Here is an 18,870-nt window from a genome sequence, read left to right on the forward strand (position 1 = left end):
CTGCCTCTCCTTCTCACCTGTCGCTCGCCCTGAGCACTGTATTTATTCCCCTTACTCAGTCCCAGGCACTTCTCCAGTAGCGACAACTCTGCGGCCGCCGCCATCTTCCGGCCGTAGCTGCTGGCAGACGCGAGACCCGCAGAACAAGAACCTCCCGCATTGGTGGAAACGGAAGTCCCACTCCTGCAAACTTCAGCGGCGATTGGCTGAACGGAAGGGGCGTGGAGAGCGCGCGCCAAAGCGCAGGAGGCGGGGCCAGTGGAAGGGGCGGAGCTGAGGGCGGGGTGTGAGACAGGTGGAGAGGTGGAACTGTTGGGGAGCTGCTGGTAGAGCGGCCCCAAGGCCGGGCTTCGGTGGCTGCAGTAGACTGGATCTGGATCTCTAAATGGCAATCTATTGACATGGCTGCCAGCGGTAACTCGTTAACTCATTTGCTAGTCTAAGAGAATTTATATATGATGGGAACTGAAATTTACCTTAGTTTGGTTCAGGAATCTGTAAATTTGAACAATCAAATTGAATAGCAAAGAGTTCACAATCCATTAGGAGTTTCTAATGTGTAGCATAATTCATGAGGATTTTAATTGTGTTGTAGTGGTGAATTCGAAAAACTGGTTTTTCTTCTGTTAATCTACAGCTCAACACTAGCAGGAGAATTATACATTTAAAGATTAATCACAGAGCATGGAGTATGTCAGATAGGGGTCAAATAATTACAGCTCAAGGAAATCAGCCATTAATGGAATTAATGATCTTTATTTGCACTACCAGAAAGCTGGTTACATAATTTATGAAGTTTTGGTGTATAAATAAACAAGGTGCATAACTTTGCCCCACTAACTTGCTACATTCTTGTATCTTCGAAAAAAAAAAAAGAAAGAAAATTAGTAGTATATGTTGAATATTTCCAAAAGATTTGTGAAAATACAAAATATTTTCCACATTGAAGAATGAATAAACAAAGTGTGTATTAGTCTGAGAGAAATAAAACAATCCTACAAGGTAATTCATCATTGAATCAGAAATATCAAAGTTTAGTGGGGAATGTTGTTACTGTGTTACACCTTCCCTATCCCAGAATACTTAATGAGTTTACTCTGGCAGCAGAAGTAAACATAAGGAAAAGAAACTTTTGCCAAATCAACATAACAAAATACAAAAGAAATTTCAGTATAAGTGGATTGTTGTGCACTAAATTATCTGTTTTACTTTCCATATTCAGATAATTAAATGACTATTCTACTATTTTTAAAAGACCAACCCTCTAAGATAATTCACATATCTATTTTCAGTGTTTAGGTACACTGTTTGCTTGCAATAAAACATTTTTTAAAAAAATTAACATTTATCCAATGCTAATGGGTGGTATATTTAAAATAAGGTTTGGCCTTTACATAATTATAGAAATATCAAATTAAAAAAGAAATCCCTAAAAAACTGAAAGCAGAACAAAGCATATTGTATATCAAATTGATGACATCATCACCCAGTGTGGACCTCTTTTAAGTGACTTTATAGCACAGTCATTTAATTGTATACTCTTAGTAAGATATGCTTTAAGGACAAAATTCATGAAAACCTGTTTTTGGTTCTTTTTGTTTGTTGGTTTGGTTAGCATCTTGGCAGTGTCAGCATTGGTATGGTGCTGTATGTGTACTGTGGAATAAAGCAAAGACACAATCATGTGGTGTTGCTGGAAACTTGGGTGTTTGGTGTTGCCCAAAAGAGAAGGAATTGTAAGGTAGATGAGGTTAAATCAAAACTTTCTGGTCCTGAATTTGAATTGTAATATCAATATGAACTTATGACGCTTTTATCTTAAGGAAAATGAAAAGTATTTCCTATCTTTGTTTACTTAAAAGGCCTAGAAACAAGGACAACTCAGTAGCAACGAGCACCCCAGCACCCAGATTCTGGTTTCAAATACTATTTCCCACAAAAGGAAATGGAGGCTCTTCGAAGACTGGCTGAATCCAAACCTGGGAGGGAGATCAGTCTGGACCATCTAGTTATAGTAGAAAGAAAAGAGAGTATCTAAGAGTAATGAAGGGAGTCAAAGGGTAGGATCAGATCACTTGAGGGTCAATAATAGTCATTACAAGTTGAGGGTCAATAAGAATAATTGCAATGAATTGAAACATGTTGAATATGTTTAAGTCTATGAGTTCATAATGACACTAAAAAAACAAGAACAAAATCGAAATAACCCTCATTGGTTACCTTTGGAGGATACTAGAGATCCAATTCATTATTTTGAAAAATGATAAAGAAAGCACATAGAGAAACCAATTTTTTTCATGATTATCCTATGTAAACTGTATCTCAGGGAAACTAAACTCTGATGAGGAAAAATGTCTTTATAGAATTCTAACTAATAAAAACAGAACAATAGAATATCATTGTTTTGCAGCTACTGATATAATAATGAATCTAGGTGACAATTATCAATAGCTATTCACATCATAAAAACAGAGACACACCGACATAAAGTGCTTCCGAGAGAGGTGTACATCATCACCCAGTCTTGCCAATCGAATATGAATTTGACCAAACCTTTTGATCTAAGAGTCAATTTACAAGAAATAATAGCAGGAAAGAGGATCATGTTAAATGGTGTCAGGGAGATGTAATGAGCAAATTCTAGATCATGAAAACTATAGGACAAATGATCCAGTTGTTTCAACAAGTAAATTGCAAAGCAAAAAGAAGAGGCAGAGAGAGGTGAACCTATAAGTTGAAAGCGTTATAAGGGAACTGTCAACCAATTGCAATATATAAATCTTTTTTTCAAGTCTGATTCCAACTAATAAACTGTTAATTTTTTTTAAGTGGATTGTCACATCATGATTGTGGCAAATGTCTACTACATTCCATTTTATATACTATGGGTATTAAATTACATGCCCAAATTCACATAACTAATAGATCTGTGCATGAATCATCTGGGGATTAAAAAAAAAATCCATGCCATACTGGAGATTCTGATTCACTTTATCTGGGGTGGGACCGAGCGCTATTATTATTATTTTTTTAATCCCCAGCTGAGTCTAATATGTGGCCAGGGTTGAAACCCCCTATGGCAGATGGAGAATTTCAACTCTGCTTTCTGGCTTTTAAACCCACACCGTTCTGATTTTCTAATGTCTCCTTTCTCTGTTACGGTGAGCAGGTGCAAGCTTTACTTCACTTAACATTAGACATACGAAAGAGGAGAAAGCTTATATTTTATTAGAAAGAATCAATAAATGTATTTTTAGATGATCTACATATTTGATCTGGAAATATCTATATCAAGACAGCCTTACTCATAATAAAGGTAACTTGATGAATTGATTTTGTCAAATAGAACACTTCTGTAATCTGCTATTATCATAGTCAAGTTTTAAATCCACAGTACCTTAGGATATAAATTAAACGTCAAATGAAATTAATTTGGCAAGTGGAACATAAACTGGATGGCTTTTCTTTTTGGAGCATGCCTGACAGCTTTCTGTATGTCATACAGGCATCTGTTAAAATGAGCTGCATATGCCAGAAACTGTTACTGTATCAGATTGCTCTTAGCAATGCCATCATCTGCAAATTTTCAGTTTTAGAAGAGTTTAACTTTCTATTTCAGAATATGGTAGGGTTTTAAACTTAGGTGTGAATGATATTAAATTATGTAGTAAATGAAGTGATGCAGGTGCTATGCATGCATTTTCTTCTCTCTATATATACCTATCATATCTATGTATGTCTTGAACTTATCACGCTTGTTTATTGAGCCATTACTATGCACCAGGCACTGTATGATGCCCTGGGGACACATTGATGAACAACCCCCATCAAACTTAGAGTATCTCGAGAGGAAAGACACTAGAAAAATTTTGCGATAAGGCAAAGATCAGGAAGCGGAAGGCATGATAAGAATGCAGAGAAGGCACCTGGCCAGGTGCGGTGGCTCACGCCTGTAATCCCAGCACTTTGGGAGGCCGAGTTGGGTGGATCACGAGGTCAGGAGTTCAAGACCAGCCTGGCCAAGATGGTGAAACCCCATCTCTACTAAAAATACAAAAATTAGCCAGGTGTGGTGATGGGCACCTGTAATCCCAGCTCCTCGGGAGGCTGAGGCAGAGAATTGCTTGAACCCGGGAGGTGGAGGTTGCAGTGAGCCAAGATTGCACCACTGTACTCCAGCCAGAGCGACAGAGTGAGACTCAATCTCAAAAAAAAAAAGATTGCTTCCAGGAGGTCATGGTGTTCAAGTTGAGACTTGAAGGATGAACAAGAGTTGGTCAGGTGAGAGGTGGGGTGGAAAACTGCGGGAGAGTTCTGAGCAATGGGAATTGCATGTGCAAAGGCTGCAAAGTGAAAGAGGGCATGATTCTTTGGAGTAACTGTTCAGGCTAGACAGGTAACCAGATGCTGGATTGGAAGGGTCCTTGAATGATGCCTCTAAAAATGTTGGGGCATCCTTTATTTTTGATGGTTAATTTTATGTGTCACCTTGACTGGGCTTCAGGATGCCTGGATATCTAGTTATACATCATTTCTGGGTGTGTCTGTGAGGGTGTTTCCAGAAATGATGAGCATTTAAGTTGGTGGACTGAATGAAGATGATCGCCCTCACCAGTGTGGGTGGGCATCATCCGGTCTGTGAGGACCTGGAAAAAACAAAAGTATGAAGGAAGTTGATATTTACTCCTGACCTGACTGCTGAGCTGGAACATTGATCTTCTCTTGCCCATGGTGCTCCTGGTTCTCAGGTCTTCAAACTCAGATGGGAATCTGCACCATTGCTGTCCAGCTCTCAGGCTTTTGAATGGTACCACCATGTATTAGTCCATTTTCACGCTGCCGAGAAAGACATACCTGAGACTGGGCAATTTACAAGAGGAAGAGGTTTATGGGACTTACAATTCTATGTGGCTGGGGAGCCCTCACGATCATTGTGGAAGGTGAAAGGCACATCTCGCATGGCGGCAGACAAGAGAAGAGAGCTTGTGAAGGGAAACTCCCATTTTTAAAACCGTCAGATCTCATGAGACATATTCACTGTCATGAGACCAGCATGGGAAAGACACACCCCTATGACTCAATAACCCCCAACCAGGTTCCTCCCACAACAGTGGGAATTGTGAGAGTTACAATTCAAGATGAGATTTGGGTGGGGACACAGCCAAACCATATCACACCATCTTTCCTGGGTCTCTAATTTCCAGACAGCAGATCACTGGACTTCTCAGCCTCCATAATTGTGTGAGCCAATTCTTATCTACAATCATTTATATACACCTATCTCTATGCGGAGGACAGAGTCTTGCTATGTCACCCAGGCTGGAGTGCAATGGTGTGATCTCAACTCACTGCAACCTCTGCCTCCCAGGTTCAAGCGATTCTGCTACCTCAGACTCCTGAGTAGCTGGGATTATAAGTGTGCACCACCACGCCCAGCTAATTTTTTATATTTTTTAGTAGAGACAGGGTTTCACCATGTTGGCCAGGCTGATCTTGAACTCCTGACCTCGTGATTCACCCACCTCGGCCTCCCAAAGTGCTGGGATTACAGGTGTGAGCCACCACGCCTGGCCTCAGGTGATCTTTCTTAGCTGCCAATCTATTTGGTCACTCCTTCCAGAAAACATGCCTGTGGCTCTTCACGGCACTTAGAATTTAGTCCAGACTCCTTCATCTGGGAGCTAAGGTCCTTTATAACGTGACCTCTGTTGACTTTTTCATGCTCACTTCTAGACACTTCCTGCCTGGCATTTTTTGCCCCAGGCCTGGCCATCTCCTCACAGCTCCTGGGAGCCCAAAATATTCTCTTGCCTCTGGGCCTTTCTGTCTCTGGTTCACTCCAGCAGGAATGCCCCCCTTCCTCTCTTAGGGCTGAATTTGAGCACTCATAACAGCCTTGGGAATGCTCCCGACACAAGACAGACCCCACTGTGCTGAGGCTGCCTTCTTGGTATCTGCCTGCCCTGGCCGGCATGCTGACTGAGCACACAGACTGCATCCTGTTTATTACTGAGTCATTGCACCGGGCACCAGCCTTGGAACAGAGTGAGTACTGGATACATTCATTTGCCGAATGAATAAAGAATCATGCAGACATATGGAATGATGTTGAAAGCTAAGTCAATGGGTCAAAACAAGTAACATGAGAACTGTGAGGATATCATACAGTCTCATCTTTAAGCAAACATTAAACACCAAAAATTAAAAAACCCTTATCTGGTGGTTGACCAGTGCAAATGAAGATGACTCAAAACTACAAGTCAGGAATGGGCAACCAATGTACTGAAAGAAAAAGCATTTTCTTTCACTAGTCTCCCAAACACTCGTTCATTGATCCCCCAAACCACCTTCTTTGGGCTCAGAAAGTGGCCATTTATTACATTATCACCATCATCGTCGCCATCGTCCTCATTCTCCTCCCTCTCGGCATCTGGCTGTCAAACATTTATTGATCATTGCTCTGTGCTGGACTCTGTTCTAAGCTCTTGTATTAACTCATGAATTATCACACCAGCCTTTGAAGCAAATACCATTGTTATCCCCATTTTATAGATGAGGAAATTGAGGCTCCAAGAAGGGTAAGAAAATGAATTTTCTGAGCATCACAGATAGAGAAGTACCTTAGAAAAGAACAAAGTATCCCCCAGATTTTGAGGCCTGCCCCGACATCCTCTCTGTAGCCTCCTAATTCTCCGACTCAGTGGCGACTCAATTTAGAACTCCAGGCTCTTCTTGGGGGACTCCAGTTCATCAAGGCTTGGGTGGATCTTGGCTTGAGAGCCATGCTGGGGACCCTGCTGCACAGTGTCACTGAGATTGTTGCAGAGGAGGTGTGAGAGAGGAGCTGTCGGCACAGCTCCAACCACAGCCCTGGGGACAATGACAGCAGAGAGTCACAGGATTTTTAGCAGCAGAACATCTTCCCCACACTCTCTGGAGGAAGGCTCAAGGGTGGAGCATGTCCTCGGTGCCACCCTTCAAGTGAAGAGTCAGCTTGGGGCCAGCATGCTGGTGACAGGCTAATTCTTTCTGTTCAAGAGCAGCACAGGCCATTGGAGGGACATGTGCCCTAGAACTACTTCCTTTCAGACTCTGCTCAGGGTCACCTTTTCTCTGAAGGCTTTCCTAATCCCTTCCTATCCTCGCCCCCAACCCAGGCAGCGCTGGTCACTCTGCGTTTTGGGTTCTGCTGAACCCTGTATCTGCTCCCTACAAAGAAATTTGCCATACTTCATCGCACCTATTTATTCACATTTTGGACTCTTCCAAATAGACTCTAAGTCACTTGAGATGCAACTGACACAGAGTAGGCATTCAATAATGTTTCTAGAATGAGTGAATGAAGGTTAATGAATAGTAATAATTGGGGTGAAATATTAGAGGAACAGAGGAGTGTTGAAAGAGAATGGGGCTGGGTGTGGTGGCTCATGCCTGTAATCCTAGAACTTTGGGAGGCTGAGGCAGGTGGATCACTTGAGGTCAGGAGTTTGAGGCCAGCCTGGCCAACATAGTGAAACCATGTCTCCACTAAAAATACAAAAATTAGCTGGACATGGTGGCACATGCATGTAATCCCAGCTACTTGGGAGACTGAGGCACGAGAATCACTTGAACCCAGGAGGCAGAGGTTGTAGTGAGCTGAGATTATGCCACTGCACTCCAGCCTGGACGACAGAGTGATACCCTGTTTCAACAACAACAGCAACAATAAAAAAAAAAAAAAAAAAAAAAGAAGAGGGGCTTCAGAGTGGTGCAAAGGTAGCTGGGCATGGTATCATGCACCTGTGGTCCCAGCTACTTGGGAGGCTGAGGCAGGAGCCTGGGAGATTAAGGCTGCCGTGAGCTATCGTTGTGGTTGTGAATAGCCACTGCACTCTAGCCTGGCCAACAGAGCAAGACTTTGTCCTAAAAAACAAAAACAACAACAAAAAACCCAAAAAACAAGCAAACAAAAAGAATAGGAAGAAAAAAAAGAATGAGAAACAAAGCTATATACAGGCTCAAGGACTAGCCATCCACATGCTGATGTTGAAGGGCCCCATGTGTTCCCATCTGTGACGGGGACCCCAAAGCTATTTTCCTCTCCTTTTTACCATATAATAGAGCACAGCTTCCATAATACTGCCGGGAAGTACAGGGGCAAAGCTTATAAAACAAAGGTTGATAACTTTGGTCCCAAGTTGGTAACTTATTCTTTCATGGCCTTTCTCTGCTAATAATTTTTAAAATGGCTTTTAAACAGTTATCTTAGAATCTTTTGTAAACTTCAGTTCATTTTAGACTTTTTCTTTCTCCATAACATTCAGGTGTGTATTAGTTACAGTTGTCTTGATAACAAGTAGTTCCACTGTCTCAGAGGCTTAGCACGTAGAACACTCATGCCACAGTTCAATGTAGGTCTCTGACTGCCAGGCATTTAGGAACTCAGACTTACAGTCTAGTGATTCCATCATCCTCTAAGGCTTCAAAGTCCCTTTCTGGGCCCTAGGCTCTTGTCATTTGAACTATAGATGAGGCAAGAGGGAGACCATTGAGGACTACACTAGGTATTATGGGCTAGGTCTGAAAATGTTGCACATCACTTCTGTCCACATCTCATTGGCTGAAACTCAGTCAGGAAGACACACCTGGCTAAAGGGAGGCTGAGTGAAGTGATCTGATCTGTCTGTATGCTGGTTATTCTGCACCTGTCCCCCAGTTTTATTCTCCATTCTCCTTGGCCCTGCTCTTTGACACAGATGACTGAGTCTGTGGATGACATTACCCAGAGTCTTCTACCTTCTGGCTTCCAGATAGGTTCAGTGTGGGAGGCACAGTTAAGAGATTGGAGAGCATGAGTTTGGAGTATTTGTGCCTTTCTTCCTTCCTGCATTTGGCTGTGCAGTAGAGTCTGACTCTGTTTGTAATGTTTGACTGTTCACAGCATTTAGGCCTCCATCCACCCTTCCCTGCCCACCGTCATACATCTGGGACTTCATGTAAGGAACTCCCCACCCCAAGCTCCTGACCTCTTGATGCAGTGGGATGTTTGAACCCCTCAGCTTCATGCCAGCTTGCACCTGCCCTTCCCCAGAAGTCCTCTGTGTGTTAGCAATAGACTTTCTTTCTTACTCTCTTGGTGCATGAAGGAGGGTCATGAGTCTCCACATCTGATCTATTGATTGGGAGGAAGTCCGTACCCTATTGATGGAATGACCAGAAAACAGGCTGTGTTATCTGAGAGCAGTTGGTAACCTAGAAGTGATAATGGCTTTCTATTCTTGCTAGTCCCTGGGCACCTCAGCTTCCCAGATTGATTTTCTTAATCCTTTCCATGTTTCTATATCTAGTCCTTTCTTTAGAGCCTCTTGAAACATCAGAGTTGGATTCTTTTTCCTGCAGAAAACCTGATGGATATGGGAAGAAGAAGGAAGTGGTCTGGTGAGCATTTAGTCAGTTGCTGCCACATTACGGTCAGTGCCAATTTTTAAGTTTAATCCTTGGCTTTCAGCGAATATGGATATATATGGTCAACATCATTTGTCTTATATAAATGCACTAATATATATAATACATATACTGATGAAAGTAGATGGACTTTTATGAGGAACTTTAGTAGATGAGGGTCTTTTTCACATTGAAAAATTTTGCTTTCAGACTTTTTTTGAGATTAAAATGGCGTTTGAACATTGGGATGAAGACTACTCATCTGAAACTGGGCTTCGGCTAACTGGGCACAAACATGCTTTATATAAATTTTCCCTGTAGGGTCCAAAGTAGTTCTTTTTTTTTTTTTTGAGACGGAGTCTCGCTCTGTCGCCCAGGCTGGAGTGCAGTGGCGCAATCTCGGCTCACTGCAAGCTCCACCTCCCGGGTTCACGCCATTCTCCTGCCTCAGCCTCTCCGAGTAGCTGGGACTACAGGCGCCCGCCCCCACGCCCGGCTAATTTTTTGTATTTTTAGTAGAGACGGGGTTTCACCGTGGTCTCAATCTCCTGACCTCGTGATCCGCCCGCCTTGGCCTCCCAAAGTGCTGGGATTACAAGCGTGAGCCACCGTGCCCGGCCTAGTAGTTCTTTTTTTAATTTTATTTCTTTTTTGTAACAGGGTCTTGCTCTGTCACCCAGGCTGGAGTGCAGTGTCACAGTCTCGGCTCATTGCAGCCTCCGCCTCCCGAGTTCAAGCAATTCTTCCACCTCAGCCTCCCGAGTAGCTGGGATTACAGGGCCATGCCACCACACCCAGCTAATTTTTGCATTTTTAGTACAGATGGGGTTTCACCAGGTTGTCCAGGCTGATCTCGAACTCCTGACTTCAGGTGATCCAGCCCCCCCAACCCCCTTCAGGCTTCCAAAGTGTGGGATTACAGGCATGAGCCACCGCTCTCAGCCAGCCCAAAGTAATTTTTAGTGAAGGGGTACTGCTGTAAAAAAGAGTCTGCAAACTAGATACATTTCCCCCCCCAATTCATCCTGCTGAGATGCACATAGATGTGTGTGTCTTAGAATCAGCTGATGCTGGGAATAGGTCCCTTGTCATTAAGGAGGAAGATGCCAAGGGAGTCAGGAGGAGAGATGTGTGTTCCTACAGTGCTGTGTGGAATTCCGCAGATGACCTGGCTGCTCATGTCTTACTGTCAGTTTCTGCAGTTAAATCAGGCAGTTGTAACTTGTGTCTCTCTACTTTGTTTGATTCCATATCAAGCACCCTGCAAATTGGCGGGCATTTTTCAAATTCCCTTAAAGTTTGTGAACAAGAATCTTCAAGGAGCACTTGCCATCTCGGTGCCTGATTTGTGTATGCTCACTAGCTTGCAGCTTTTTCCAGGTTCTCTGGTGTTAAATTAATAACAAATGATGTAGAGCTGACAGGCAGGTGAAACTGGGGAGAACCGTGATATTAAAAAAAATCCCAATCTATTATGTGGCACAATGTGCAACACTTTGTCAGATTTTGCCTGTAGGTATCTTAATTTTACTTAAATATTTTGCTCATATCTTTTTAACCCAGAAGATGGGAACATAGCCCTTAGCATCTCTCAAGCAGACTGTGTAGCATATGTTAGTGTGATACAGAATACCAAACTCTGTCAGTTATTTGGCATTCTTTGAAAAGGCACTAGATAAAAATAAAGCAGATAAAAATACTTTCATGGTGGAGGAATTGTCTGATTCCCACTCGAAGTTATAAGGGGCATATTTTGGATCAATATAAACATTATTTTCTCACAGACAAAGCCATCCAACTATGACTGCCTCAAAGTTAGAGTACTCTTTGTCATTGTAAGTATTTAAGCAATTGGAGATCATCTGCCAAGATTCTTTGGAAATGATTCGTTGCAAGTATGCAAAATATTGGAAGAATACTTTGCAGTTTTAAACTGGATACATTCAATCTGCTTTACATATTAAATTTAAATGTAATCTTTTAAAAATACTATGGAAAATTAATATACACACAAGTAGGGATAATAATATAATGAACCCTTATTACTGATTACCCAATTTCAGCAATGACAACATTTCTTTTAAAGAACAGTGCCACTGCTAAAAACAAATTTAGAAGCTTCTGGATTGGATGATGCCTGAAGTCCCCCAAATTCTGTTTTATAGGCAATATAAGAGTCAGCCAAAAAGTGAACACCACTCAATGTCTATCATCTGATAATGAATAAACATAGTATGTCCATACAATAAAAAAAAACCCACCAGGCTTTACTGAAGGGTTGAGGCAACTGTAGGGAATGACAGCAAAATGAAAAAACCTAAAATTTCCTTCCGAATTTGACTGTCTATTTCGTTCAAGAACTGGACCCATCCAGAAGTTACACCTGTCCTGAGGGGTCCCCTCATGGACATTCACAGACCCTAATTTCATTTCTTCTGTCCACGGATTTGCACAATTTCATAAAGGTGCTTCTTTTTGCTAAACTTCCATGATGTGGCTGTCCATTGGTCTTTCAGAAAACCATCTTTTATACACACTAAGATTGATCTTTCTCTTCCAGTTAGTTCATTTCCCCAAGGCTAGTCTGAATTATTCAGTTTAGAATACCACTCCAGAAGAAGGGATCCAGGATGACAGTCGATTCTGGCCTTGTCTTGCCAATGCCATGGAGTAGTTCAAGGAGATATGAATGTTCCAAGCCCACCCTCACCAGTGGGGCCACTATCGCCCTTTATTCTCCATTTTGTTCAGTAAGTAACTGTTAAAACAAATATAATTACTCATTTCCTAGGGATAAACAAATATAATTACCCATTTCCTAAGGAGCGTTTAAGCTGTATACTTGAAACTGAAGGTCACAAACTTTGTAGCCGGCAAATTGGACCTAGTATGTGGATATGTTTTGTTTATCCAGTATAAGGTTGGCTTATATAGTTAAAAAAATTAGAATAGTTGGCAACCCTTAATGTCGAGAGATTTTACATAAAAATCCAGATTTCTGGCTTTTCTTGAGGAATAGGAAAACCTGGCAACTGAGCACTCATTCCTGCTCTAGAACCAAGTGTCTGGAAGTCAGTGGGTTCTGCTGCCTCTGGAAGAAGGGTGATCTCTCTTTGCTTCGACTTAGACCTCATTTTCTCCTTAGTATTCCCCAGAACTAAGGCAGTGAATTGATTACTTTTTATCATCTTGCACCAGTCCATTTCTCTTTCTTACCTGGCCCCTTAGGCATTTGAATTTGTGAGCCTCGATTTAAAGCCATAACGAAGAGCAATATTTTCCTGACTGCTCTGTTAGCACCCCAATGTTATTGTCTGCTTCTTTTTTTTTTTTTTTTCGAGATGGAGTCTCGCTCTGTCACCCAAGCTGGAGTGCAGTGGCGCCATCTCGGCTCACTGCAACCTCCGCCTGCCGGGTTCCCACCATTCTCCTGCCTCAGCCTCCCGAGTGGCTGGGACTATAGGCGCCTGCCACCACGCCCAGCTAATTTTTTGTATTTTTAGTAGAGACGGGGTTTCAACGTATTAGCCAGGTTGGTCTCGATCTCCTGACCTCGTGATCCGTCCGCCTTGGCTTCCCAAAGTGCTGGGATTACAGGTGTGAGCCACTGCGCCCGGCCGTTGTCTGCTTCTTATGCTAGGAAGTGTAGGTCCGTTTTTTAAAATATCCTCCCCATGCATTCAAATTTGTCTCCCCCAGTTCTGCAGCTATTTTTTTTTTTTAAGGCTCATTACTGAGCAAACATCTGTTTACGACCCACCTCTGTAAATCCCTAAATGAATGACGAACTTTGAAATGACTTCATGAGGTTCTCAGATACAGTAAATTATCAGCTGCACAATCTGGGGAGAAGAGACTAAGGGGAAAGGAGTGACTTTATTTTTTAGTAATAACATGACTCAAAACCTCGACTATTTGTTATATCACCCCTACCCAGGCGTGAGTTGCTTCTGGGGTCTCTGAAATAGAGCAAATTAATATTTTCATTTAGTTTCATTCTTGAAAGGGTGAGTTTCTCCACACGCATCATGGCTTTGTCTTCTGGATAGAGGCAATAAATAAGCAAACAGTAAATAATTAAAATGATTCAGTAGTGATAAGTGCTGTTGAGAAAATAAAACAGATTTATTTTAGGAGGTGGGTTCAGGAAAGGTCTCTCTAAAAAGGTGGCACTTGAAACGAGACCTAAATGACATGAAAGAACCTCTGAGAAGGTGTCTGTGGTACAGCAAGTACAAGATTCTGAAGCACAACAGATTTTGATTGAAAAGGGGTTGAAGAGAACTTGGTGAACAGAGAAGGGGAGAGATAGGGGATGAGGTCAGAGTGATGTGTAAGGACCAGGACATCAGAGGCCATGATGGGGTCTTTGGGTTTTATTTCAAATACACCGGGGAGCCTTCAGAAGCTTTAAGCAGGGGCATGATGTAATTTGCTGTACATTTTTCAAGATCATACTGGTAGTCATGTGAAGAAAGGATGGTGGGGCAGAATGAATGGCTGCAGGGAAATGAATTTATAAGCCATCCATGGGGTTCAGGTATGGGATTATGGCAGCTTGGTCTATCACTTAGGATTAGGATTGTGATACTAATGGCTGATTATGTCATAAACTCAACTATATTGGCTTCATCAAAGGGGTTTCTCACATAAGAAGTCTGTTGATGGCAGTCCATGGCAGTCCATGGCTGCTCTTTTGTGCCTTCAGAGTCCAGGCTCTTTCTGTTTTCAGCCTCTGTCATTCCAACATGTTGCTCTTGTTCTCATGGCTGACAGATGGCTGTTGTACCTCCATTGCATGTGCCTTTTTAGGCCAGGAGGGCAAAAGGGAAAAGGCACTTCCCTTTTATCAGGAAAATATTGTACTGGTTATGGTTACCTGCAGAAAACTAAATTTACTCCAGCAATACTACTGCAATCCTACTTGGCCCCTGTGATGTTCAAGACCAGATGCTAAAGCCTCGTCACCACTGCTCCTGGAAGATCCAGATCAGACTGAGTTCCCAGCACAGCTAACTCCCCTGTTCTCTTCTTCTTCCTTGGTAATGGAACCCCTGATTCATACATGGACTCATGACTGTCCACGAGAAAGACTACATTTCCCAACTCCCATGCATCTAGGTAAGGCATATGGCTCGGTTCTGGTTAGTGGGATTTAGGCCGAAGTGTCATGTGAATGAGCCCTCCTTTGTCTGACCTTCTTCCTTTTGTGGACTGGAAAGCTGATATGATGGCTTGAGCTGCAACAGCCATCTTGGATGATGAGGAGGAAGCCATACATGAATGTGGCAGAAAAACAAGAGAAGAAGGTTGGCTTGCTCATGACTGTAGAGTTGCCAGATCTTGCTTTCTTCAAGAAAAGTGTCTAAATGGCTTTCTTTCTAGCCTTCAGAGAGAATCCGAAAACCTCTATCGTTAGGAAAACCTCCATCTAGAGGAAGGGCAGAAAGCAACTGAAACCTAGCTCCCCTCCTCACCCCTGTCCCTGCTCCCTAAAGACTAAAGGTTGGATGGGCCTGGGTGATGTGATGAAATATGCCAATCTTGATCACGTGCCAGATGCCTCCATGTCAATCTTCTGGCTTCCCTGGGTCACACTGGAAGAAGGATTGTCCTGGGCCACACATAAAATACACTAACACTAACAATAGCTGATGAGCTAAAAAAAAGAAATTGCGGCTGGGCGCGGTGGCTCATGCCTGTAATCCCAGCTCTTTGGGAGGCCGAGGTGGGTGGATTACGAGGTCAGGAGATGGAGACCATCCTGGCTAATACAGTGAAACCCCGTCTTTTCTTTTCTTTATATTTTTGAGACAGAGTCTTTCTCTGTTGCCCAGGCTGGAGTGCAGTGGCATGATCTCAGCTCACTGCAACCTCCACCTCCCAGGCTCAAGCAATTCTCTCACCTCAGCCTCCTAAGTAGCCAGGACTACAGGGGTGTGCAACCACAGCCGGTGAATTTTTCTATTTTTTATAGAGATTAGGTCTCTCACCATATTGTCCAAGCTGATTTTGAACCCTTGGGCTCAAGTGAGCCTCTCACTTCAGCCTCCCCAAGTGCTAGGATTACAAGCATGAGTCACAGTGTTTGGCACCCAATGACATTTTCTATTTCCATGTTCTCATAGTGTTGTAGTTTAGATATTTCTCTCCTCTGAATCTCATGTTGAAATTTGATCCCCAAGGTTGGGGGTGGGGCCTTAACAGAGGTGACTGGGTCATGGGGCAGATCCCTCATGAATAGATGAATGCCCTCCCTTGGAGGTGAGTGAGTTCTCACTCTGTCAGCTACTGAGAGAGCTGGTTGTTAGAAAAAAGGCTGGCACCTCCCTCTTTCTCTCTCGTTCATTCTCTCGCCATGTGCCTGCTGCCCACACTGGCTTTCCTTCACCTTCTGCCACGAGTGGAACAGCCTGAGCCCCTCACCAGAGGCAAATGCTGGCATCATGCTTCTTGTATCACTTGCAGAATCATAAGCCAAGTAAAACTTTATTTTATTTTATTTTTGAGAGTATCTGTCGCCCAGGCTGGAGTGCAGTGGCACAATCTCAACACACTGCAGCCTCCGCCTCCCGGGTTCAAGCGATTCTCCTGCCTCAGCCTCACATGTAGCTGGGATTACAGGCGTACGCCACCATGCCCAGCTAATTTTGTGTGTGTGTGTGTGTGTGTGTATTTTTAGTAGAGACGGGGTTTCACCATATTGGCCAGGCTGGTCTCAAATTCCTGGCCTCAAGTGATCCACCCACCTTGGCCTCCCAAAGTGCTGGGATTACAGGTGTGAGCCAATGTGCCTGGCAGAAACATTTTTCTTTATAAATGACCAACTCAGATATTTCTTTACAGCAGCACAACAATGGACTAAGACACACAGGCAACAGTGTTACTAAATTTTTTGCTACTAAATAACAAGGATCCCCTTTCCTTCCTCTAGCTTCTGGTAATATTTTCTTAACTTTTTTATGAGCCCTCTCTTACAACCTTTTAGGGGCCCTGATCAATTCTGCTAATGGTCTCTTCAGGGTCCTTAGGACTTCTACTGACCACTGGATCATTAAGCCACTAGTATATATTCTAGGATCTTACGAGAGCAGCAGCCCACTTCCAGGTAACAAAATCTGTTGATTTTTCTTTTGAGACGGAGTTTTGCTCTTGGCCAGGCAGTGGTGCAGTGTCCAGGCAGAGTGCAGTGGTGCAATCTCAGCTTGCTGCAACCTCCACCTCCTGGGTTCAAGCATTTCTCCTGCCTCAGCCTCCCAAGTAGCTGGGATTACAGGCACCTGCCACCATGCACCGCTAATTTTTGTAATTTTGGTAGAGACGGAGTTTCACCATGTTGGCCAGGCTGGTCTGGAACTCCTGACCTTAGGTGATCCGCCTGCCTCAGCCTCCCAAAGTGCTGGGATTACAAGTGTTAGCCAGTGTGCGCGGCCCAAAATCTGTTTTTAACTTATCTATGTAGTCCGTAGCACAGCACCTGGTAGACAGTGGATATTTGATGTGGAATTATATTTTTCAGTTCTTTGTTTTTGTCTTTTTTCACATTTTAAATGATGGCCATAGGTAGTTATGGTTATTTTCATTTTTTTTTCTTATTAGACGGAGTCCAGTGGGGAATCTTAAAGCTTTCTGCATGAAAAGAGAGTAGTAGTTTTTACAACAGATCAATGACATTTTGAAAAATTTTTCTTTTAAAATTACTTGAGCACACAATTTGAGACACTGTAATTTGTTTTTACTCCACAGGGACATTCACAGGGGCCAGGTAATAATTTATAAAATAAACACAAAGACCAAAGTCATTTGAAATTCAGACTGATTTTCTGTCTTTTTTGGGGGGAGATAAGGGGAGGTTGTTGAAAAAGATAAACCTTTCATTCATTTTTATTTAGGGCCATTCTTGCCAGCAAGGGAAATTTAATCCATTCCAACCACCAAATCATTGACTGTACATTTATTCATTAAAGTAATCAATCAGTAGGAACAGGGTTTTCTTTCTTTTAATATATTAAATGGTAAAAATGATGGGCTCATAAAAGTGTCTAGGAATTTTCATTTCTTATCTTAGGTCAGCTGTCTGCAACAGTGTAATCCCAACTGTGGGACTTTGACATAGCTTGCCTGCTTTTTCAGTTGTTTTATGAGCACATGTACCATTTGTCCATATATGTAGCTTCCCATACGCCCCTGCGCAAGAGAGCGCTAGAAACAGTAATTCCGATTAAGGGCACAAGAGAGAACAGAAGCATCAGAATTAGCACATATCTGGAGACAATCACTGGCGCCCTGGTCAGTAGTTGATGCATTCCTCCACCTGTCCCTGCAACTGCTCAGTCCTGGTGTCTATGACTGACAAGCCCTGTGGTCTGTCCTGTGTCATGGACCCTGGCAGGAACACATCCACTCATAGCCTTTGAATTTCAAAAGCAGATAATAAATGAATGCGATCACACAACTATTATTTTTCTGTCATCATAAATAATTTATGAGGAAGGTCTTTAATATTTTTTAAGATGGTTGATATTTTAAAGAAAATAGCACATTTGGCCAGGCGTGGCGGCTCATGCCTGTAATCCCAGCACTTTGGGAGGCTGAGGCAGGTGGATCGCCTGAGATCAGGAGTTTGAGACCAGACTGACCAACTTGCAGAAACCCTGTCTCTCCTGAAAATACAAAATTAGCCAGGCATGGTAGTGGGTGCCTGTAATCCCAGCTACTCAGGAGGCTGAGGCAGGAGAATCACTTGAACCCAGGAGGTGGAGGTTGCGGTGAGCTGAGATTGCGCTACTGCACTCCAGCCTGGGCGACAAGGGTGAAATTCCATCTAAAAAAAAATGAGCACATTTAAACAGTTTTTATTGCTGCGCAACTTGCACTCAGAAAACTGTGTCAATTGTAAACATACAGATCAACATTTCACAAATAGAACACACCTGTGTAACCAGCACCCAGATCAAAAAGCGCCATCTCATGCACCCCTTTCTAATTCTTCCAGTTACTGATCCTAAAAGTAACCACCACCTTGACTTCAAATACCATAGATTAGTTTTGCCTGTTGCTAAAACTTTACATAAACATAGTTATATGGTAAGTAGCCTTTTTAAAGCATTTATTTTTAAAGCTTTCTTCAGGCATGATGTTGTACAATATATTCCATATATTTAGAGGATACAAGTTGATGAGTTTTGACATATGAATACACCCATGAAACCAACACCACAATCAAGATAATGAACATAGCCATCACTCCCAAAGTTTCCTTGTCTACCCTCTCCCTGCCCCTCCTCTACTCTCCCCAGGCCACCACTGATCTGCTTCTGTCACCATAAATCAGTTTGCATTTTCTAGAATTTGATGGAAGTGGAATCATAAGAATGTACTCTTTTTTTGGTCTTTCACTGCCTATAATTATTTTGAGATGTACCCATGCTATTTTGTGTACCA

General features: G+C 42.7%; 1 protein-coding gene across 2 annotated transcripts in view; it reads right to left on the reverse strand.

The window, feature by feature from the left end:
• Nucleotides 1–155, reverse strand: part of EEF1E1 (eukaryotic translation elongation factor 1 epsilon 1) — a 29,675-nt gene extending 29,520 nt beyond the window's left edge. The window contains exon 1 of one of the 2 annotated variants that reach the window (XM_030817273.1): nucleotides 18–143. In XM_030817273.1, the coding sequence (XP_030673133.1) occupies nucleotides 18–104 (87 nt within the window). In that variant the 5' untranslated portion in view covers nucleotides 105–143. Of the gene's footprint in view, nucleotides 1–17 lie in introns of both variants that reach the window. The other variant, XM_003272252.4, reaches the window with a different exon arrangement.
• Between the last annotated feature and the right edge of the window lie 18,715 nt (nucleotides 156–18,870).

This window comes from Nomascus leucogenys, chromosome 8 (genome assembly GCF_006542625.1).
Source record: "Nomascus leucogenys isolate Asia chromosome 8, Asia_NLE_v1, whole genome shotgun sequence".
Lineage (NCBI taxonomy): Eukaryota > Metazoa > Chordata > Mammalia > Primates > Hylobatidae > Nomascus > Nomascus leucogenys.